This window comes from Pseudorca crassidens, chromosome 4 (genome assembly GCF_039906515.1).
Source record: "Pseudorca crassidens isolate mPseCra1 chromosome 4, mPseCra1.hap1, whole genome shotgun sequence".
Classification (NCBI taxonomy): domain Eukaryota; kingdom Metazoa; phylum Chordata; class Mammalia; order Artiodactyla; family Delphinidae; genus Pseudorca; species Pseudorca crassidens.
In genome coordinates this window covers 19,384,528-19,408,468 of record NC_090299.1, presented here as the reverse complement: position 1 = coordinate 19,408,468, position 23,941 = coordinate 19,384,528, and the positions used below count along the sequence as shown (strand labels likewise).

The 23,941-nt window shown below is 38.1% G+C and overlaps 1 protein-coding gene across 7 annotated transcripts in view; it reads left to right on the top strand.

Annotated features, from left to right (window-relative positions):
- Positions 1–1,196: 1,196 nt before the first annotated feature.
- Positions 1,197–23,941, top strand: part of BLTP1 (bridge-like lipid transfer protein family member 1) — a 208,573-nt gene continuing 185,828 nt past the window's right edge. For 5 of the 7 annotated variants that reach the window (XM_067735147.1, XM_067735148.1, XM_067735149.1 and 2 more), the window contains exons 1-4: positions 1,270–1,439; positions 2,891–2,978; positions 18,088–18,217; positions 21,857–21,973. In XM_067735147.1, coding sequence (XP_067591248.1) covers positions 18,121–18,217; positions 21,857–21,973 — 214 coding nt within the window. In that variant the 5' untranslated portion in view covers positions 1,270–1,439; positions 2,891–2,978; positions 18,088–18,120. The other 2 variants (XM_067735145.1, XM_067735146.1) reach the window with 2 other exon arrangements.

Here is a 23,941-nt window from a genome sequence, read left to right as displayed (position 1 = left end):
GCTAATTCAAATAAGGGAGGCAGGTGTGTCTCGGCAGTAGGTGGAAGTAACTAAGATAGGTGTATGCTTTTCTTGGCTTTCATCCAGTGCTTTCATAAACCACTTCTGCTTGAGCCACCATTTCCTTATATGCAATAAATGTTAATACAATACCTCATGTGATTAACCTTTTCTAGCTTTATTTTAAATTTGGCTTCATAGCTGTTGTTTTGAGGTAAAAATGGAACTCCCATGTAAAAATGTTACTGAGAGTGGTACTTCAGCTCAAGGAAGTCAGACTAGACATTTAGACATTTAGAATTTAAGAGGCAGTATACAGTAATGCTTAAGAGCATGAACTCTGGAGCCATACTGCTTGGGAACCCTAGCTCTCCAGTTTGGCAAGTTATTAAACCTCTCTCTGTATCTGAGTTTTTAATTTGTGAAATGGAAATAAGTGGGGATAATAACAGTATTTACCTCACAGGGTTTTGGGAGGATTAAATGAGTCAGTAAATAAAAAGTGCTTAGAACAGTGCCTCGCTCATGCTTGACACTGTTAGCTATTACTAGTATGTTACCGTTTGCATTTCTAGTTGTCTTATGTGCATTCTCCACATCTGCCCCAAGCAATCAGAAAACTTTTACAGAGCTAAGACTGTTTCCCACTTTTCCTATTACAATTTGTACCTAAGAAGTGCGCAAAATATCTGTAACAAGCCTCTAACTCCAGGAAGTCGTTTGCTTTGGTGTACCCGCTAATAATATGAAGAGCCATTTTCTTTAAAAATGGTGAGCATCAACCACTTTACAGTAGTATAACAATAAGAGACTTAGTTCTAATAGATTCGCTGTGGCAGCATTTCACACAATGAAGCTCCCTTTATTGATACAGTCATAAAAGTTTTGCTCTCTATTCAGAGCGGATTCTCTTCATATCAGAGCACCGGTCTCCTTTTTGTTAGCGATCTGTCCCCACCTGTGCTCATCTGCCTCTTGGCCTCAGGAAGGCAGTTCATTACCATTCCCTTAGGGTGGGTAGCGAAATGATTTTTCAAATCCGTCCCTAACCTCCGCCTCAAGGTCGAGGTTCCGCCCCCAGCCCGCCCAGTAGGGGGAGAAGGGGCGGGGCGTCCCAATTCCTGGGCGGGGCTCGGGTGGCGTGCCTCGAGGCGCCGGCGCCGTGACGTATGACGTTACCAATTGACGCAGCCGCAGTGCCGCCCGGCCCCAACTCGGACCCCTCCCATCCTCCTCCGCCCAACTGTGTCAGAGGTGGGGCCCCGGGCTGGACTTCGGGCGGCGGGTCCGGGTGGCGGGTTTGGAGGGTGTAGACCCGCGCAGCGCTCAGCAGGTCGTGTCCGGCTGGGCGCTGCAGCTGCCGCCGCCGCCGCCCAAGGCCCTCGGCATCACCCGGAGAGAGACCAGAGCGATTCCGGGCCGCCCCGGCGCTCGCTCAGGTGAGGGGATGGGTCCGGCTGAGCAGGGTTTGGGTGGGCAGCACTCTTCCCAGCATCTCTGGACTTCAATCTGGTCGGAATCAGGGAGGTGTGGCTTCGTCGCGACTGCCTGGTGCGGCGTCGACTCATCTCTTACTCGTTTGCCATCCTTACCTGCAGCACGGGGACTTGTACACCGGGTGTCGAAGGCCCATGAGAAGGCCAGAAAGGGCCATGATGGGTGACTGGGGGCTTGAATGCAGGAACTGGCCCCTGGGTGATGGTATGGCGGGCGGGCGACGCCCACCTGCGGGTGTATGGGAAGGACCGTGCACCTGCAGACTCTGGCTTCAGCCTTGTTAGCTGCACCGGGCTGCAGGAGACCCCATACTGGTTAACTAAGAGTCGATTTTGGACCAAGGGCGGTGGAGCCTTAGAAACCCTCTTTACTCCCCAGGCGTGGTGTGTTTGTATTCTGATTGGTGCTTGCTGGGTCTACACTATGGAAGAGTACGTTTCAGCGGAAACATCTTTTGACCAAAGGAGGGTGAAGGGAAGTTGATTTTCCCTCTGCAGAATTGTCCCCCTCCCGCTCCTCTTGGTCTTAGTTTTGACAGACGCAAGTTAGGGACGCTTGTTAAAGGGAAAGAGTTCTTGTAAATTTCCTCTGTAAGGAAATCATTGTTTTCCATGACTGTTCAAGCGTCTAAGTTTCAACTGGTTTCATGTTGCTGCTTTCAACTCTGTGCATGGCAATGAAGCTGATTTAAGTTCACTAGATACATAAGTATAAAAATAGATGAATTAACCAGAACATTTATCTTAATAAGTATTGATTGGTACATGCTTTATGTGAATATATTATTTAATCATCATAACAATCCTATCACGTAAAGTCTGTTATTACTCTCATTTTATAGATGAGAGAACGAAATCCCACAGCCCTAAAAAACTTGTCGAAAGTCAGAGCTGTGATTTAGATCAGGTAATGGTACTCCAGTTTCGAGTCCCTTAATCAGTGTGCTTTACCACTCCCAAACATCGTGAGGATTTGCAAGGTGATTTTCATTTGATAAAAAGTGTGCCAGGTGGGAATAGGAAGGAAACTGAGGCACCATTCTTGCCAGCAAGGACCCAACAGTTTGAGAGAACAACTTTTTCAAGGAGTATGTTTTAAAGGTAGGATTTGACCTCTAGAACCCTCTGATTACCAAAATCATGCCCTTTCCATAAGTACAGTGGTTTTGAAACCTTTGGAAGACTGTAGTTCGGAAATAGTGGTCTTATTCTAGTTTTAGGAGTATTTCTTGTTCAGAAACTTTAAAGAAGGAAATGTAATATTGGATTAACACTAAAGACTTGTGTGTGCACGCACGCAGGTGCATGTGTAATCAAATCATTTAATCTGAAATGGAACTGCTGATAAAGCCAGAATATCTTGTATAATTGGTTAAAATGGGTGATCTTTTCAGGTGTGTTGAGATGAAACACTGCAGACAGGCCTTCTGAAGATCAAGAAAAGGAAAAACAGAACATTACAGACTCTGGAAAAAAAACTTGGTAAATATTTTGGGTCTTCAGTTAAAGCTCAGATAGAGGAAATCTGACTTTCTTCTTCAATTGTAATTTAACCTGATAGAATGGTCTAAGAATGGGGGTGGGGTGACAGTAGTGTATAACGTGACCTGCCATTCATTTTACCTGACTTTTGAACTATTGCTGTGTGACTGACAGTTGAGTCATGTGCTTAGCTTGTGTATTGGCAGGAGAAAGAGAAGGGAATCGTTGGCTTGATTATCAAGTGTCAACCTTCTTTTCTCTCTTTTGCTTCCTCATTAATCTGCCCATATTATAAAGGGTTTTAAAAAGAAAGGAAGAAAATTAGTTGACGTTTGGTTTGTTCTTCATAGAATACTGTGTTTGTTTGAACTTAAGTATATTTTTCACTATGAGTTCAATGGAGAATAGTAGAAGACATGGTTAAACATGATTGAGAAAATCTTAATTAATTTCATAAATATTTATTGAGTACCGTACGTCAGGCATTTTTTCAGGCTTCTGTTAAGAGTAGTGGTCATCATGGCCCTGGAGAGTACTAGAGTAGTGAACTTTTTTCTAGAAGGTAAGATTTTTGTGAACCCATATCTTTTATTTATCTGTCTATCTATCTATCTGTCTATCTATCTATTTATTTTTGGCTGCATTGAGTCTTCGTTGCTGCTCCTGGACTTTCTCTAGTTGCAGCGAGCAGGAGCTACTCTTCACTACGGGGCGTGGGCTTCTCATTGCGGTGGCTTCTCTTGTTGTAGAGCACAGGCCCTAGGTGCATGGGCTTCAGTAGTTGTGGCACGTGGGCTCTAGAGCACAGGCTCAGTAGTTGTGGCACACGGGCTTAGTTGCTCCATGGCATGTGGGATCTTCCTGGACCAGGGATCGAACCCATGTCCCCTGCATTGGCAGGCAGATTCTCAACCACTGTACCACCAGGGAAGTCCCTGAACCCATATCTTTTTAAAAAGTTTTATATGCAAGGATGTTTTTGGTTTATGTAAAAGACTAGGAAAACAGCACTACTCATACAGTAAGTGTTTGTATTTATAATAATTCTTTCATATTATTTTAGTTAATAAAGGAAGGCACTCTACTAGAGCTACTTTAAGGTACAGTGAGAAACTAGGATTCTTACAGACTTCACTTTAGTGTACTCTTTTCCATGTTAGAGATAGTAGTAGACCACATGTTCTTTATCCATTCATCTGTTGATGGGGACTTGGGTTTTTTCCATATCTTGGCTATTATAAATAATGTGAGATATATATATATGGAATAGTACTCAGCCATACAAAAAAGATGTAACTTTGCCATTTGTGATGACATGGATGGATCTTGAGGGTATTATGCTAACTGAAATAAGATGGAGAAGGACAAATAACATGATTTCACTCATATGTGGAATATAAAAAACAAGCAAAATAAATGAACAAACCAAACAAAAACACAGTTACTGAGAACAGAGTAGTGGTTACTAGAGGGAAAGGGATGGGGGGGGGGGTAGGGCGAAATGGGAAAAGGGGATCAACTGTATGGTAATGGATAGAAGCTAAATTTTTGTTGGTGAGCGCATTGTAGTTTATACAGAAGTACGAATATAATGTACACATGAAACTTATATAATGTTATAAACCAATGTTACCTCAAAAAATAAATTAAAAAAAGATAGAGATAGAATTTCAAAAGTTCATGGGAGATTAAGAAAATTAACTCTTTAATTTGAGAAAATTTCAGGGAACTTATATATGACAAATAGAAGGGACGTGGTCAGATGCAACAATCTGGATGATGAATTGGAGAGAGATGAGCTTGGAAGCATGGCAGTCAATTAGAGGCTATTGTAGTAATCCACGTGGCAAATGAGAATTAGAAGCACAGTAGAGTAAATGGGATTTAAGGGATGGAGATGGATTAGATAGATATAAAGGAGATAGAATGGATAAGATTTAGTGGTCTTGAGGGAAAGTGGAGTCAGGGTGATTTCTAGCCATTATCATTTTTAATTTTATAATTAATGTTTAATAAATATTTTCAGAATAAATGAATTATCTGACACCTGGCTTGGGAAACTGAGTGGATTCCGGGCCATTTACCGAGGGAATATATAGGAAGAGAAATAGATTGAGGAACATGGTTGGAGGAGATGAGTTCAGTTGAGGCTATTATATTTGAGGCATCTGTGACTTCCAAGAAATGTCATTAGGCAGTTGTATATACAGATCTGAGTTAAGAAGAAGACTCAGCTTGAGATATAAATTTGAAGTCACAGTTTATAAATGGCAGTGAAAAGCAGTGGGAATGGATGAGATCAGTCAGGGAGAAAAACATAGGGTAAAAGAAGAGAAATGAGCATGGGGAACACTAATATTTAAGGGTATTTAAGGGTAAGATGGAAGGAAAACATACCTCAAAAGAGATGAAGTAGTGGGCAGGGAAGTGGGAGAAGATCAGCAGAGTCACAAGTAAGTGGAAGAGCTGAGTTTGGAGAAAAGGAATGAGTATTAGGCATCTTTGAGAAATCAAATAAAATAAGGATAACAAAAATATCCATTGGACATGTCAGTTACGTCGTTGACTTCAGCAAGAGCAATTATATAGGTGGATCCAGTTCACACTGGCTAAGAGATAAGAAATTGAAATAAGTAATGTCACTTGCTCTTTCAGAAAGTTTGGTTTTAAACGGGATAGTTAGAGATAGTTTGAAATAGATAGATAGATGAGTTTGAGAGAGGGTTTTTGTTTTTTAAAGGTACGAATGATATGAATACATTTACAGTCTTTATTTGCTGAGGATAAGAAGCCATCAAAAAGAGAATTTGAAGATAGAAGAGTGAAGGAGAAGAATTGGTGGAGCAAGGTCATTAACCAAGTTGGAAGGGATAGAATACAAAGATGCAAGTCAAGGGTGCCTCAGATAGACCTCTCCCGAGACAGGAGGGAAGGAGGTGGAGATGATTATGGATACAGATAAATTTGTAGGAGACAGGGTAGAAGTTGGTCCACGGAGTCCCTGCAGGAGACTCCCATTAGGGTGGAAAGAGTATGTGATTCAGTCATGTGATTGGTAGCCTTCTTGGTGTGGTATTGCTGACTCCTGATCATTTGGTGAGGAGGAATGGAGTGAGGGTAGTTCAGCTTAAGATGGCAGGTATGGACCATCAGGGTAGAGATAGCTTGCAGATATCTCACAAAATTACCTTTCTCATACTTTGTATTAGTTATCTATTGCAGAGTAAGAAATTATCCCAAAACTTAGTGGCTTCAAATATTTATTATCTCAGAGTTTCTGTGGGTTGGGAATTTGGGAGTGACTGAACTGGTTGCTTCTGGCTTCAGGTCTCATGAGGTTGTAGTTGATTGGCTGGGACTTTAATCAACTGAGTGCTCAGCTGGGGCTGGAAGATTTGCCTCCATGATGGCTCACATGTCTGTTGGCCGGAGGCCTGAAATCCTCACCACATGAACTTCTTTAGGGCTTCTGAAGTGTCCTAACAAGGCAGCTGTCTTCCCCTGGAGCAGATGATCAGAGGGGGGTGGGGAGGGGGAGGAGGCTGTGATGCCGTTTTTGACTCAGTCACAAACCATTGCTTTGCCCTGTTCTTTGAGAACTGAATCACTAAGTCCAGCCCACACTTGGAAGGGGAATGACTTAAGCTCTACCTCTTGAAGGGAGGAATATCAAATACTTTTTGGACATATTTAAAAACTACCACAATTCTATCAATTGTCAGTTTATTTAGGGCAGCAAATAAGCTCTTTAAAAATATGTAGATTCAGCCTTTATATCCAGGTGAGAGAGAAGTACAGAAAAGTGGGGAGGTGGTTCAGTCACATTTGGCTCACTTTACCCTTTGGTCTCCATTGCCGCTAATTAGGCTCAATAAGTTGATGTGTTGCCTCTTGTAGTTAATTTTAAAAAGTGATTGCTGACCTTTGATTTAATAGAGGATTCTTTTAGGAGAAAAAAATGCCATAGTGGGCAAAATATGAATTTTTTATACCAAAATATGGATTTTGGTAACATTTAATATTAGCTCCTAAACTAGAATTTAGAGGTAGAAGGAAAGAACTCATTTTTCCCAGCAAAGAAATTGAGGACTAAAAGACAAGTACAGGCTGATTTCTGTGAACATATATGATATGAGAGGCAATATAACACAGACTCTAAAGCCCGACTGTCTAGTTTCAAAGCCCAGGTCAGCCATGTCTTAGCCGTATTTGTGCTTAGCTTCTCACTGCCACAACTTCCTCATCTGTAAAATGGGGAATTGTAAGTAGGTAGTTATTTCTGACAATTAGATCAGTAAATACATGTAAAGTGTTTAGAACAGTGCCTGACACATAGCAAGCAGTGAATAAATGTTAGCCATTTTATGGTAGCTATATTTTATCATTATAATGGTGAGTTAATACCATGGCATGAACATTTCAAAGAATAATATAACATTGTCCAAAATGTTTACAGTCTAAACTTTATAAACTACTCACCTTATTGGACTTTGTCACTTTTGATGTATATGGAAAGTGTGTTTCTATACAGCTCCATATCCATTTAAAATACTGTGTCAGATATCACCAGTAGTATTGTATAAGGTCACATCTGCATTTTTTCCTGAAGCAGGCTTTTTTGTTTTACTAGGTACATAGAAGTTCAATTTCGATTACAGCAGTGTTCTCAGTTCATAGGAATTGGCTATTAAATGGATCTTTTGGGCTCTCTGCATAGCAACATGCTAATAAAAAATAATTCCCTTGAACTTGATATGATGAAATTGTTGGTAAACACACATGACCAGTTTCTTCCTCCCTCTCCCCCATATCCAAAGACCCTACTTTATTGGGTGAGTAGTTTGAATATATATTAGGTGGGGTTTTCTGATGTGACTTAAGGCAGAAGATAACAAAATTAAGAGCCAGATAAGAAAATGGAAATACTGATTTTATTACAAGAAACCTTCTTTAGAATTTTACTTTGCTGATGCTAGTTTTCTTAAAGTTTTATGCCTTCTGGTGTATCAATATGGAAGGGATGTATAGAATTCTAGATTAAAAGAATTAAAAGAAACTTGTAGATTGTGTTCACCAGCCAGTACAAAAAGTGAAAACAAAACCCCACAACTAATCAATTTATGGGATGCAGAAGTGGAAGGGTTAAACTTTTCACTCATGGCACTTTCTGTTGATGTCTTTGTATCGCTGGCCATATTGAAGAATACGCTGAAGGTAGTATTTACTTCTGGTGTGCTGTATGGAGGTGGGTAATATTTATAAATCATGGTTTCTTCTAGATTTGGAGAAGTTGAAGTTAGCTCTTTTTACCCCATTATTAGTAGATATGCTTTCTACAGTTTTTAAAGAGTTTCATTTTGTTTTTTGTGCTTTCTATGAATATTTAGGTGAACCAGCATAAATTTCTGGCTATAGCAGTGAGGTTTGCTAAAGTGCAATATTTTTATTGAATGATATGACTTCTTAGATGTTAAAAACTCTTCCATGTTTGACATGAAGAACCATTTTTGTAGCACAGATTATGATATTAAAAGGTACTCTACATTTGTTTAGTTTGTTGGTTTATACTGTTTGAATCGTTGGTCACCATATCTGAATAATATCAATACTTTAGCAGTAATTGCCTGGTGACCATTGAACTTTGGTATTTGATCTGCTTTTAAGAATCTCAGTAGTATTTTTAGAGCTATGTTATTCATATTAACTTAATACATTTTTTTTTTTTTTTAGTGCTCCTTAGACTCATGGCCCATGCTGTCCAAAAGTTTGGTGCATTTAATACATTTTTGATTGTCATTTATATCAACTAATTTCTTCTTTGTTATAAATTTCTGTTGTTTAATTAAATATATATATTTCTCTTTTATATTTTTATCTTTTACTAACAATACATGAGTCATTGTTTACGGGTGTGCATCTTATGGTTTTTTAACTTTCACCTTGCGTTGAACTGGTTTTCTTTTAAAAAAGAACATTAATGATAGCTTAGCTACCACTGTTATAATGTGTTTCTTGTCAAACACTTTGCTCAGTTTTATGTTTGCTCTTCAAGGAAGAGATGGCCATTTTACAACTTGGAAACAGGCTCCAAGAGATTAAGTAACTTGCTCCAGTTATCTCACAGCTAAGGAAGGGCTAGAAGGGATAGAGAGAGGGAGCTTTACGTTGCAAATCTGCTTTAAAGCCTATTCTGTTTGATTTCTGTTATTTCTGACTGTTACTTTACCACTTTATTCTGTTGGTCTTTAGAGTTAGTTAATAGTTAATAGGTCAAATTGTGCTTGTTGCATGTAGAATCCTGGGGCTGAAAGGGTCCTCTAGGTAGAGAGGATTATTCCCAATCTGTTTGATCTAAGAGGATAATTGTCTGTTTTGTTTGTTTAAATGAACAGAATAAGACATTATATAATTTTGCTTTATGTACACAAAGCTGCCAACCCTGACCACATTTGTTAAGGAAACTAAATTTGCTTTTTTGCTCACTGTCTTCTTTTTAAGGTTTTTCCCATTTTCAGGAATCTCAGGTCTTTTGTGATATTCCTGGATCTTGCTTGTTAATGAGAAAAGTAATCTATTGAATTAATTTATACTAATAACACATGGTAATAATTAGTGGTAGCTATTATTGAGATACTCGAAAGATATCTTTGCATTTTAAGAGAGAATATTGGTTGGTACTCTATTTGAAGAAATGGATGGTGGGATTTTAGGCCTTGTATCCTGATGGGCAAATTTTTTTAGGCATAGAGGGCTCTTCAAATCACTATATGCTCAGTTGGTAACACCAACCTTTATATGCATTCCAATACTCTCTTAAATATAAATGTTTACATATTTCTTTTGCTTGAGATGTTCAATTGCAGGTACTTTTCTGTTTTGTATTATTTTATTTGTGTAGCGGCATAGAATTGGAAGGAGCATCACAAAGTTATTTGTTTCAGGCCCACTGCCTTTAGATTGCTGAGTGCTCAGACTACTTGAGCCATTGTAGAAACAGTTCAAATGAATTAAACGCTCTTGAAACTTCATTTTGTATAAAAATGTTGCCATCTGATTTGTGTTTTACTTTTGTTTTGGGATGTCATTATGCCATAGGAAAGTTAAGCAGTCTGTTTTGGCAGTTCCTTTGTGTTGGTATTTACTGAGCTCTTTGGGTCAATTACCTGACTTCTTAATTAAGGAAGATATAAATGACTTTGAAATTGGGACCTCTACAAAGGTATATCAAGGTAATTTCTTACATATTTACAGAAACCAAACCGTACCTGAAAAGTTTTCAAGAAAGTGTATATTCTATAACAGTTAATGTAAAATCAGTCAAATTTGGTTTATGGGCAAGCAATGCAAAAGTGTGTACAAAGTGCATACTTCACAGAATTTCTAGTATACAGAATGCTGCTGTGTGCTAATAGGTATTCAAGCTTGATGTTGAAGAGAATGCCAATGTTGATGAAGCTTAAAGGAGAGCTATGAAGTCGATATATTTGCCAACTCTTAAAACCCATGTAGCACAGGGAACTGTATTGAATATCCTGTGATAAACCATAATGGAAAAGAATATAAAAGAAAAGAATGTCAGTATGTGTATAACTGAGTCACTCTGCTGCACAGCAGAGATGGGCACAACAATCTTGTGCCAAACTATAGTTGATTGGCACAATCAGCTATACTTCAAAAAAAATTAAAAAAACAGAGAAACAAACAACAAAACCCCAGGTAGTTTCCTCTATGGAAAAGGAACTGTGACTAAATTCAAAGAACTTTAATATAATGGTCTGAAGGTATGTGAATGCCTTTTAATACAAATAATTGTGACTTTATTGTTGCATGAGGGATTTGAGTATGATTAATTTTTTCCTTCATTTTTGTTATATTTGGAATTGGGTTATCAAAAGGATATTTTGCTATCATTTTCTTAAACTCAAGTGAATGAAAACCAAATTTTCTTGAGTGTGAAAAAGATCATTTAGGATTCTCTTGGCCTTGAGTACAGTGGAAATACTTGCTTACCTTTGGCAATAGCTCATAATTATGTACTTTTTATAATGATGCATTTATTTCATTCATTTATGAAACAAGTATTTATTGAGAGACTACTGCATACCAGGAACTTTGTTGCATATTGCACACTCAATGAATAGGGCAAGCATATCCTTAAAGAGCAGTTAGCTGTCTAGGTGGGGAGACAGACTTCTAAACTGATAATTACAATACAGTGTGGTAAATGCTAAGGTACAGTTACCACTGTGGGCATCTGGAGCTCACTACCACTGAGGAACTCGCGGAGACTAAATAAAATATTCCTCAGAGTTATCCCAAGTCAAGAGCAGGGAAGCTGCAGGTGTTTACCCACCAAATTCCTAGCCATCATTGACATTAACTCTGGCATTTCTGGCTTGCCCTGGAGTACAAACTGAGCATGTTCCTGCAGCCAGACAGCAGCCTACAGTAGGATGTTACAGGTGTTCAGAATGAATCATCTGGTGTAGAGGTGAATGTCAGCAGTTTATGGGCAAGACACCAATGGCATTTGTTGCCAGTATCAGGCATTTACACAATGTATTATCTACTATGTGCTACACATTGTTCTAAATGCTTTACGTATCTGAACTCATCAATTCTCACTGTACAACTCTGTGAGGTAGGTACTGTTAGTGTCCTCATTTAACAGATGAAGAAATAGAGCACAGAGTGGTTAGGTAACTTGCCCATGATCACATAGCTATAATGTCAGAACTGGTTTTTGAACCCAGGTGGTCTAGTACAGAGTCCATGTTCTCAATCCACATAATGGTCTGCTTTTGGAACAATACAGCCTGAAGCAGGACCTTTTTGACTCTTCTGTTTTCCCTTGGTAACTGCTTCCTCTTTCTCCCTTCCTCCAGTCTCTTTCCTGTTAGTGTTCTTTACTTCCTTCCTTGTTTGTAGCTTGCCCCTCTCTAGAACAGTACAGCTGTTCAGCTTCCATTCTTACACTCAAGGCTATCAAATCAAATAATTCTTGCTAGGGTGTTAACTGATCTTTCTGATGGTTTTTTTTTTTTTTTTTTTTTTTGCTGTACGCGGGCCTCTCACTGCTGTGGCCTCTCCTGTTGCGGAGCACAGGCTCCGGACGCGCAGACTCAGCAGCCATGGCTCACGGGCCCAGCCGCTCCGCGGCATGTGGGATCTTCGCGGACCGGGGCACGAACCCGTGTCCCCTGCATCGGCAGGCGGACTCTCAACCACTGCGCCACCAGGGAAGCCCTTTCTGATGTTTTGATGAAGGCTTTGAGTTTCATATTGATTGGTATTTGCATTATAATTTTTCAAAAAGACAAAGATTTAAGAACCATAGAAGGAAAGACATGATGGTAGAATGACAGAAGATCAAGTTGATATTTTTGGGTTGGGAAACACCTATTCCTTGGCCATAGTTATAAGGAGAGGCCAAGGGGTGTGTGCTTGGGCAAAAAAAGCCCCTTTCTCGCCTGTCATGTCGTGCTTTCCAGCCACCACCTCCCTTTTTCCTTTTTAAATTATGGAAGAATTACAAGCCAACTGTAAAACATTTAAATAATACTTAGTTATCAAGAGTAAAAGTGAAAGTCCTGCTTTACTGATTCTTTTCCCTCCCCCAAATCTCCTCCCACTGCTCTCGGAGGAAATGGCTTAGCTAATGTTTTTGCAGATTAATAAAAGTATATACATATACATACACCATATATGTACATGCATATGTAGTGTATCTATATGGTGTATATATGTAATACACATAATGGATAGTCTTTTTTAAAAATGTAAGTGGAATACTATACATATTTTTGCTCAACTTGCTTTTCTCCTGCTAACATTACATGTATCCTGGACATTTCTCTGTATTATCCCCTATAGAGCTATTTTATTCTTTTAAAAAGGCTGCATATTATTTCACATGGTAATAGTATTTATATGGTAAGAGTGTACCATAATTTATTTAACTATTTTCCTATTAATTGACATTTTTTCTGTTTTCTCAGTGTGATATATAATGTTGCAGTGATTGTCCTTGAAAAAACATCTTTGTGTCTAAGTATTTCTGAGAAATAAATAGAGCCTTAGAACTGAAATATTCAAGTCAAGGCATGTACATTTTTATAGTATCTGATAAATTGGTCTTCATAAAGGCAGTTTACTCCCATCAACTGTATAAGTGCCCATTTCCCCATACTTTTGCCAATATAGTTTTCAGTCTAATTTTCGCTTATAGTGGGTGATAAATTGTGATTATCCCTGATTGCTAGTGATATTGATTATCTTTCTCTGTGAATTGCCTGTTTATATATTTTCTCATTTTTCTGTCAGATTATTTGTATTTTTTGTATTGACTTGTAGGATGACCTCTATTCTTGTAGGACCAATCAAGATTTGGAGTTCTATCTTTAAAAGTCTGATGATGCAAGTATTAGATGTTAGATAGTTTTATTCCTTCATGCTAGTGGAAGAGAAAATAGGTTGAATGTAGTATTTGAAAAGATTTTACAGATAATTCATTTTGAAAAGTAATCTTTTTTGGAAAGCTATTTCTAAGAATGTTGGTAGTAGTGGTGGTATTAAATTAGGGACTTTGATAAATCTCTGGTTGTTGCTGTGTTTGATTAAACTGTTTCACATTTTCATGCTTTTCTTTGTATGCCACTAAAATATTAATTGCCACAATTTCTTTTCTAATGTGGACAGCAGTTTTGAAATGAGTACCATGGATTTCAGGAAGAATGAAGAGAAGAATATAGGTGAATCATGAAAATATTGAGAGAACATGTCTTAAAACATGTAGATCAGTGTTACCTTCTTACATAATAGATAAAAATGCCATTTAAAATGATATGATACTTGAAAACAGTGGCTGTGTTCAAGGCATTGTCACTGGTATTTTGGATACAAAGATGACTAAAACAATCTCTATTGGTCATTATGATTCAGAAGAGAGAGGCAAGATAGATTAGATTCAGGTTATGTATCTTTGGCAGGAATATCAAGGAAGTGAGGCTGTTTTCTTCTATTAAAAGTTGCACGATTTTGATTTGTCCCTATATTGATGGTGTTTACTTTGATCACTTAATTAGTTGCCAGGTTTTTCAGAGTTCCTCTTTTTCCCTTTGTCATTAATAATTATTTTGGGGGGCAGTTATTTTGAGATGATATGAGTATCCTGTTGCTCATCAAAATTTAATTGATTATTTATATTCGTATGGACTCATAGATTTGTATTTATTAAATGGGTTGTAATTTATTACTGTTATTTATTTTACTGCTTAAATTGTCCCAGATTTTGCCAGTGGGAGCCTCTGGTTTTTATGTCCTTTTGACATGTTCCCATCGTTCTTTGAATACTTCTTTCCTTTCTGGAAAACAAGGCTCATCTTGACTTTCCCTGCCCTAGTTGTGGAATCAGCCATTTCTTCAAGGAGCTCTCTTAATAGAAAACTGTTTTTAGAAGAAAAGTTCTCTGCTCTTTATATTGGGGTGTTGCTGCTCTCAGGGCCTGTTAATGAACATACGCATGCATATACATATATACATTTACAGCTATATTTGTTTCTATGTCCGTTTATATTGAAAACTGTACCTCCAGTTCTTATCCAACACCACAGGGTTAATTCTGATTTTCTTCCTTTATATATCCTCTAGCAGTGAGAAACTTGGCTCCCATTATTCTTGGTATATTTACTTACTTGATTAATCCCCTCCTCCATCCCCTGCATGGGCTATCTCCCAGGTGTTCGCCCTTCATATCCTGCTCCTGCATCAATGCAGTACCCCAGATCGCCCTCCTGCATGGAAGCTCTACCCATCTCTTTGGGTTCTGATGCCTTCCACTTGGGTTCTGACACCCTGCACCAGGCAACCTGCCTGTGTGGATGACCTCACTCGCCCGGGCTCTGACACCTTGAGCTGGACTGCTTCTCCTGCCCCTCTCCCCCTGCCTTGGACCCTCCTTCTTCCACTCAGTCTCCAGCACCCTGTGCCTGACCTCTTCCCTGCAAGTATTGCCTCCTCATCCTGCTATGGCTTCAGTACCCTGAAATACTGCCACTTTTCCACTAGCCTCCTCACCGCACAAATGGGTATTTAATTTAGGGTATTTAAAGGTATTATTTGGCTCTGATATTCTACTCTAGGCCACTGAGACTCCGGTCCCTCTCTCCCCCATGTGCAAGTGCCTGCCTTACTCTGCTTTACCTTATGGCAAATTTTAAAATTACTTTAAAATTTATTTATTTATTTGTTTGTTTGTTTATTTAATAGGAGATGGAGCAGTCTGCTTTCTCTCTTTTTTAAAATTAATTGGTTTATTTATTTATTTTTGGCTGCATTCCGTCTTTGTTGCTGTGCGCAGGCTTTCTCTAGTTGCGGTGAGCGGGGGCTACTCTTCGTTGTGGTGCGTGGGCTTCTCATTGCGGTAGCTTCTCTTGCTGCTGAGCACAGGCTCTAGGCGCATGGGCTTCAGCAGTTGTGGCTCGGGAGCTCTAGTTGTGGCACATGGGCCTAGTTACTCTGTGGCATGTGGGATCTTCCCAGACCAGAGCTCAAACCCGTGTTCCCTGCATTGGCAGGCAGATTCTTAACCACTGCGTCACCAGGGAAGTCCCACGTTATGGCTTTTAGACTGAAATGTTCAGGAAGGGAAGAGGAAGAGGAAACAACCAATTTGTTTTTTATTCCATCATTTGCTCCATGGAAAGGTTTTGCTGTAGGTTCTTATATCAGTCTCCACTTCCTCTTCCTTAAAGGATTGGTGGTGTGCCACTTAAACAGTGTGGCAAGGTATATAGCCCCGTTTCAGTCTGGATTTTCTGTGTCCAGTGTTATTTTTACTCACTTACTTTATGCCAGAATGTCTACTGTTTACTTTAGGGCCCTTGTTAAGTCTTAACCTTTACTTCTGTATTTGCTCAAAATATGTTCTTTTAACTATTGAGGCTTTGTCTGTTGATTTCTCTTAAAGGTTTTGCATTAACTAGTAATTGGACAAATGTTGGTTAAAACTGTGATACTGCATTTTTCTCTCTTGGTAACTTGAATACCCTCTTCCTAATTACATTCTCTTTGTCTGTGGGTTGTTACAGTGGTGGGTGGTCCAGGTGATTTTGCATGAGGACTGTAGATCCTTTTGGTAGATAGATCACTTTCCCTTTTACGTGGCGATCTGAATGCCAGGGTACATCCCTCATGGAGCATCCCCTAGGAGTCACCACGTGCTCTTTTCATCCTCAGTAGTGTGCTGGTGATACAACTGTAAAATGGTAAAAATAAGTATGAAATAGGTATAGATGTTATTTTATAATATGTAAACCATTATATAATATGTGAATATTTGGTTTTAGATTATAGGTCTTTTCAAAGTGTTTTCTCTCTTTTAAAAATTTTACTTCTTCTAGTCTACAAAACTGAAAAGGGAAGAAAGGAAGCTCATGTTGTAAAAGTTAGCCTCCAAATTTTAAGTTGCTAGTTGACAGATTTTTCAAAGCCTTGAAAAATACAGCATTTTTCCCAGTTTTATTGAAACATAATTGACATATAACATTGTATTAGTTTAATGTATACAACATAATGATTTGATATATGTATATATTGCAAAATGATTGCCACAGTAAGTTTAGATAACATCCATCACTTTGCATAGTTACACGTTGTTCGTTTTTGTGATGTGAAATTTTAAGATCTCTTAGCAACTTTCAAATATGCAATACAGTATTGTTAACTATAGTCACCATGCTGTTCATTACACTCCCAGAACTTATTTATCTTATAACTGGAAGTTTGTACCCTTTGAACATCTTCAGTCATTTCCGCCACCCCACGCCTTTGGCCACCACCAGTATTTTCAATATGTGAACATTTTTTACTCTCTAAAACATAGGAAAAAAGGTTTACTGAAAAATGAAAACATTAAAAAAATTTCTCTAGCCATCTTGCCCTTAGGTTTGCATATCACTTTTAATAATAAACCTTTTATTACTGAGCTCTTCATTTTTTAAAAATGCATGTTTAATTTGCCTCTAAATTATACTGATTTCAACAATGTAGAAATATGAAATATTGTAATCTCTTGTAGATAGTATCTTGCAATGTTGTTTCACCCAGTTTTTAAACTTGTTTTGTGATCTATGAAGATAGATTTGTGGCGAGTAAACAGAAAACACTTTTAAGTTGACAAGCTAACTGTACTGAATTTCATCTAGAAAGTTGTCCTCACATATTCTTCCTGTTTTAAAATCTGTTTTTCTAGTTGTTCATAAAAGTCACATATACTGTTTGGTCTTAAGGGATTATTAACTGCATAGCTTTCTTTGTCTAGCTTCTTTCCCCCCTTTTTCTGATTTATCACAAGATAATTTTGTTATAGGTGGGTTGGGTTAGTCATGCTAATGCTGTATTATCAGAGGGATAATTCTCTTGTTTCTTAGATCATAAAATCAAAACTTTCATTCCTCACTTTTTGCTCATTCTCAGTACGTACACACGCGCGCACACACACACACACACTTACATACACACACACACACATACATACATTTTTCATGTCTGATCACAATTTGACATATGATGTAATTTATCCTGAGCATCCGGTAGCAGGAGATCTGCTTACTGTCCAAACTATCCAGAGTGAATCTAAACTAGGAAGATTGTTTCTCCATGCAATAATGGGAATGCACAGCTGATAGAGGTTAAGAAGTGTTAATACAACTTAATATATAAATATATTATTATTAAGTAGCAGTTTTTAGGACAAGTCTAGGTGAATTTGTCTAATGTAGATGATTAATACTTACTCCTTTGTTGTTGAGATAAAGATCTTAGATTTAAGAATAATTATGTCCCTCTTATTTTGAGCCAGAGTATAGTAAATGAACCTGAGTCTCTATTCATACTTAGAATGGTGAAATCAGGACATTAAAAATATGATACATTGTTTTATATTTTATGTAGAAATGTGGACATGTTTGTTATATTTTTGCAAATATAATAAATTTCTTCTTATTGAAGAAAGCAGAATATGATTTAATAAACTTTCACATTTATTAAATTCACCTTATTTTCCCCTTACATAGGTTAAGTTCTAAATTTAACCTTTGAACTCTTTCAGGCCCTTAGATGCTATTCTGGAAAAACTTAAGTAATGGATCAAAGGAAGAATGAGAGTATTGTTCCTAGTATCACTCAATTAGAAGATTTTCTTACGGAGCACAATTCCAATGTTGTTTGGCTTCTTGTTGGTAAGTAGAATATATATTTTCTTGTACTTTATTGTTCTCTGTGTATGGATTAACAACTGCCAGATTTTAAGCAGTGGTTGACTGAAGTTAGAATGCTTACAGTACCATTTGTTTATTTTTTGGGGAGAAGATTTTAATCTCTGCTTCTATGAATATTTGCTCTGGAAGGCTGTTTTCCTTAGACTGCCTCCTTGTCTGACTTAGGAGAAGTGAGATGAGAAGAAAGACATAGCTTATCTTTCCTGTTTCAGATCAGCTCTTCCATTCCCCATCCCAACATACAAGCAAACACTTTTGTTTTATTATAAAAGTGATAAATCCTTGTGGTAAATATGTTTTTGCCTAATTAATCTTCTCATCTCTTTCCTCACTCTTTATGCACTTGACAGTGGGCTTTTCCAGTAATAAGTTTTTTTGTCTTATATTGCCGAACTTTTCTAGGTGTACACAAATAATACAAGACAGTGTATACTTAAATTGCAGAGAGAGGGAAGAAATACGAGTGAATGAATGAGTATGAACAAATAAGAAGAAATACAAATAAAATACCAAGGAAGGGAGAGGTTACTGTAGGCTGTTACTGCCCAGGATGTTTTGTGGAAGGATGGTGCTTGACTTGAATTTTAGCATGGGAATTAGAAAGATACAGAGAGGAAAGTAGGAAGGGTAAGATGGGGTGAGAGAGGAAAGGGAGGGTAATGGTAATATTTATTGAGGTAATATTTATTGAGCATCCTTTGTGTGCCACATGCCACAGGCATTTTGCATATGTTGTCTCACTTAATGCTCACAGCAGACTTATGAGGGTAGGTGTTATTTTCCTATTAACATGTTGGGGAATTGAGGCCCATAAGGATTAATTAACACACAGGTTACACAGCTGTTTTTTTCTGAGTGCAGGCGTATGCTTCTTTCATGACACTGCAGGATGCATGGTAGGGTTATGGTAGAGGTGAAGTGTATATAAAGGGAATTATAATGATTCATGATTTGTAGGTAGGATTGGATTACCATTTCAACTTCAAGTTTTTTTTTCCTAATTGACAAACATGAACTACTGTAAATTATCATTAATGAAAAATAAAAAGTAAAATGAAATGCAAAACAATACTGTGAAACATAACGTCATAAAAGCAGCATTTAAAAATTACCTTTTAGTTTAATTAAAGGCAGAATTCTTTCTTTTTTCCTTTTTAACATTTATTTATTTATTTTGGCTGTGCTGGGTCTTAGTTGCAGCAATCGGGATCTTCATTGCAGCATACGGGATCTTTAGTTGCAGCTTGCGGACTCTTAGTTGCAGCATGCATGCGGGATCTAGTTCCCAACCAGGGATCAAACCTGGGCCCACTGTGTTGGGAGCGTGGAGTCTTACCCACTGGACCACCAGGGAAGTCCCAGCAGAATTCTTTCTTATTTCCTAGGTGCCCCTTCTCCTGTCACCTTGATTTTCTCATTTTCACATTGTATACAGCTCCTTTCTTTAAGGTGGAAATAATAGCAACGAACAGAAAAACCTTGAGGGATTGTTTAATCCCTCTGTTTTACTAATGGCCTTACGCTGTTGAAGGGGATGGGGGGACGTGGTACAGTGAAAAGGCCATAATCCTCAGGCGGTTACTCTCTGGGAAAGAAGCGTACTTTCTCAGCAAATACCTTTTTTTTTTTTTTTTTTTTTTACGGTACGCGGGCCTCTCACTGTTGTGGCCTCTCCCGTTGCGGAGCACAGGCTCCAGACGCGCAGGCTCAGCGACCATGGCTCACGGGCCCAGCCGCTCCGCGGCATGTGGGATCTTCCCGGACCGCGGCACAAACCCATGTCCCCTGCATCTGGAGGCGGACTCTCAACCGCTGCGCCACCAGGGAAGTCCTCAGCAAATACCTTTTGCCTTTCTGAAGGGCCCGTAACTACCTGCTCTTCACACGGTGATTTACAGTAAAAATTAATGCAAAATGACTTTAGCTTAAAACAATGTTGTACCATGAAAATAAGTGTTCAAAAGAATTGTTCTAGAAATAATTTTTATGGGCAAATCATAGCACTTGCTACCTCAGAGCTATTACCATCAATCTAAGCTACCTTGAGGAATGTTGTATTTTGACTCTCAATGACTGCTTTGTTTTATCTATGTTAAATAATTTTTTGTTGTTGTTTTGCGGTACGCGGGCCTCTCACTGCTGTGGCCTCTCCTGTTGTGGAGCACAGGCTCCGGACGCGCAGGCTCAGCGGCCATGGCTCACGGGCCCAGCCGCTCTGTGGCATGTGGGATCCTCCCGGACCCGGGCACGAACCCGTGTCCCCTGCATCGGCAGGTGGACTCTCAACCACTGTACCACCAGGGAAGCCCTATGTTAAATAATTTTTAAAAAATTTTACGAACTTAATATGATGGTACTAAAAGGTTACACCTATTAAATTGCTTTATATTACTGTCTTAATCTAGAAAATAGTTATACTATTTAAATGGATAAGTAAAAGAAAATTTATTGAAAAATACTTTCTTGTGTTTCACGTTTTGTGTGTTTACGAACTAGGTTTTTTGGGAATACTATAAATTTTATAAGTGACCATAAACTTTTCATGAAAAACTCATGATCAAATTTAGAATATTGTTTACTGTAGTAATATTTACTGGTGTTCTTTAAAAGTAAGTTATTGTCTTATCAATTGCAGCAAAATAGTATTTGGTGGCCTATTTAATATAGATATATCTTGAAGTAGGTTAAAATTGTCACTTTTTTCCAATAGTAGTTTAAAAGCAGAGACTGTTGACTTTTTAAAAAGTGACTTTTCGGGCTTCCCTCCCTGGTGGTACAGTGGTTAAGAATCCACCTGCCAGTGCAGGGGACACGGGTTCGAGCCCTGATCCAGGAAGATCCCACATGCCATGGAGCAGCTAAGCCCGTGTGCCACAACTACTGAGCCTGCACTCTAGATCCCGTGAGCCACAGCTACTGAGCCCATGTGCCACAACTACTGAAGCCCATGCGCCTGGAGCCCATGCTCCACAACAAGAGAAGCCACCACAATGAGAAGCCCGCACCCCGCAACGAAGAGTAGCCCCGCTCGCCACAACTAGAGAAAGCCCGTGCGCAGCAACAAAGATCTAACACAGCCAAAAATAAAATAAATAAATTTATTTTAAAAAAAAGTGACTTTTCTATGATGTAAAAAAAAAAGTTTTCTTTATTTTTAAGTGGACTGTATTAGAAGTGAGCTTTTAGCCTAATAAAGGTAGTTTTCTTTTTCATAATATTCAGAAATATGGACTTTTTCGTCCCAGAACATCTTTGTGTATGTTTAATAACTAAAGCAGTACAAAGGAGTGAAAAAGAAAACAGGAAAAAAAGGGAAGCAGTTTTACTTGAAACATTGCTTTACTTCATCTGATTGAAATCTGTGTTTTTCTGGCTAATGACTTACAGGGAATGAAGAAAGTTGGATAAAGAATCAACTTCTGGTTTTGAAAATTCAAGTTATTAAATTGTAAGAGGACATTTTACCATATGGAAGTAAATCCTCTTGTTTCTGAACATGATAAATGATCTTTCACTAACAAATTTTTATTGAGATACTAAGATGATCGAAGGAAACATATAGTGAGATCCTTTATTTTCTGCATTTTTTTCTCCCAACAGCTACCATTTTGTCCTGTGGATGGATTATTTATCTCACATATTATAATTCTCGGAATGTTGGTCTTATTTTAACACTGGTTCTTAACAGATTATACAAGCATGGCTATATCCATATTGGTAAGTTTTGAGTAATTTTTTTCTTCTGTGTAATCTGGAGATGTATATTGTAAATATGTATTTTATAAACAGATAGTAGCTTTAGGAATTTACCTTTGTTTTATGAAAGTTAAACTAATCTAACTGGAATTTCTCTCATATAGCATATACTTCAAGTAGAGTTGAACTACCACTTGGTTATGTCCTTTACCTCATTCTTATTTCTTAAAGTGTTTCTAAGCCTTTTTTTTTTTTTTGGCTCATAAGAGATAATCATTAAAATAATTTGAAAAATCTAGACATATAAAATATGGAACTAGAAGTTTCTTGAGGTCCTGCTATCCAAAGAAAATTTCTAATGCTTGATGAAGTTTTACTGTTTTTATTTAAACTGATACCTAAAAAATCTATAACTGTAAGTGGAATCATCTTGTGTATTTCATTTTGTAGCCTTCTTTATTAGTTTATCTTGACTACTTATAAATGGGAAGTTTGCAAATAGATGGGAGGGTGTATTAGGAAGTTATATGCCTTAGAAAGCCCTAAACCACTGGGAAAAAGGGGTGAGGAGTCAGCAAATAGAATGTTTCTGATCTTCCTTAGAGTTGAGTACCTCTTAGTGGTCATAAATAAAACTTCTCTCAAACATAAGTACTCTTTCATTAATTTGAGGCAATGACTGGTTCCTGGAGTCACCCAAATTAATGGAGAAGAATGGTGAATTAGTCACTGCTTTGGGTTTTTTGTTTGTTTGTTTTTTATACTGAAGGTTCTTACTAGTCATCAATTTTATACACATCAGTGTATATATATCAATCCCAATCACCCAATTCAGCACACCACTATCCCCACCCCACTGCGGTTTTCGCCCCTTGGTGTCCATACGTTTGTTCTCTACATCTGTGTCTCAACTTCTGCCCTGCAAACCAGTTCATCTGTACCATTTTTCTAGGTTCCACATACATGCGTTAGTATACGATATTTGTTTTTCTCTTTCTGACTTACTTCTCTCTGTATGACAGTCTCTAGATCCATCCACGTCTCAACAAATGACTCGATTTCGTTCCTTTCTATGGCTGAGTAATATTCCATTGTATATATGTACCACTACTTCTTTATCCATTCGTCTGTCGATGGGCATTTAGGTTGCTTCCATGACCTGGCTATTGTAAATAGTGCTGCAATGAACATTGGGGTGCATGTGTCTTTTTGAATTATGGTTTTCTCTGGGTATGAGCCCAGTAGTGGAATTGCTGGATCATATGGTAATTCTATATTTAGTTTTTTAAGGAACCTCCATACTGTTCTCCATAGTGACTGTATCAATTTACATTCCCCCCAACAGTGCAAGAGGGTTCCCTTTTCTCCACACCCTCTCCAGCATTTGTTGTTTGTAGATTTTCTGATGATGCCCATTCTAACTGGTGTGAGGTGATACCTCATTGTACTTTTGATTTGCATTTCTCTAATAATTAGTGATGTTGAGCAGCTTCTCATGTGCTTCTTGACCATCTGTATGTCTTTTTTGGAGAAATGTCTATTTAGGTCTTCTGCCCATTTTTGGATTGGGTTGTTTGTTTCTTTAATATTGAGCTGCATGAGCTGTTTATATATTTTGGAGATTAATCCTTTGTCCGTTGATTCGTTTGCAAATATTTTCTCCCATTCTGAGGGTTGTCTTTTGGTCTTGTTTATGGTTTCCTTTGCTGTGCAAAAGTTTTGAAGTTTCATTAGGTCCCATTTGTTTATTTTTGTTTTTATTTCCATTACTCTAGGAGGTGGATCAAAAAAGATCTTGCTGTGGCTTGTGTCAAAGAGTGTTCTTCCTATGTTTTCCTCTAAGAGTTTTATAGTGTCCGGTCTTACATTTAGGTCTCGAATCCATTTTGAGTTTATTATTGTGTATGGTGTTAGGGAGTGTTCTAATTTCATTCTTTTACATGTAGCTGTCCAGTTTTCCCATCACCACTTATTGAAGAGACTGTCTTC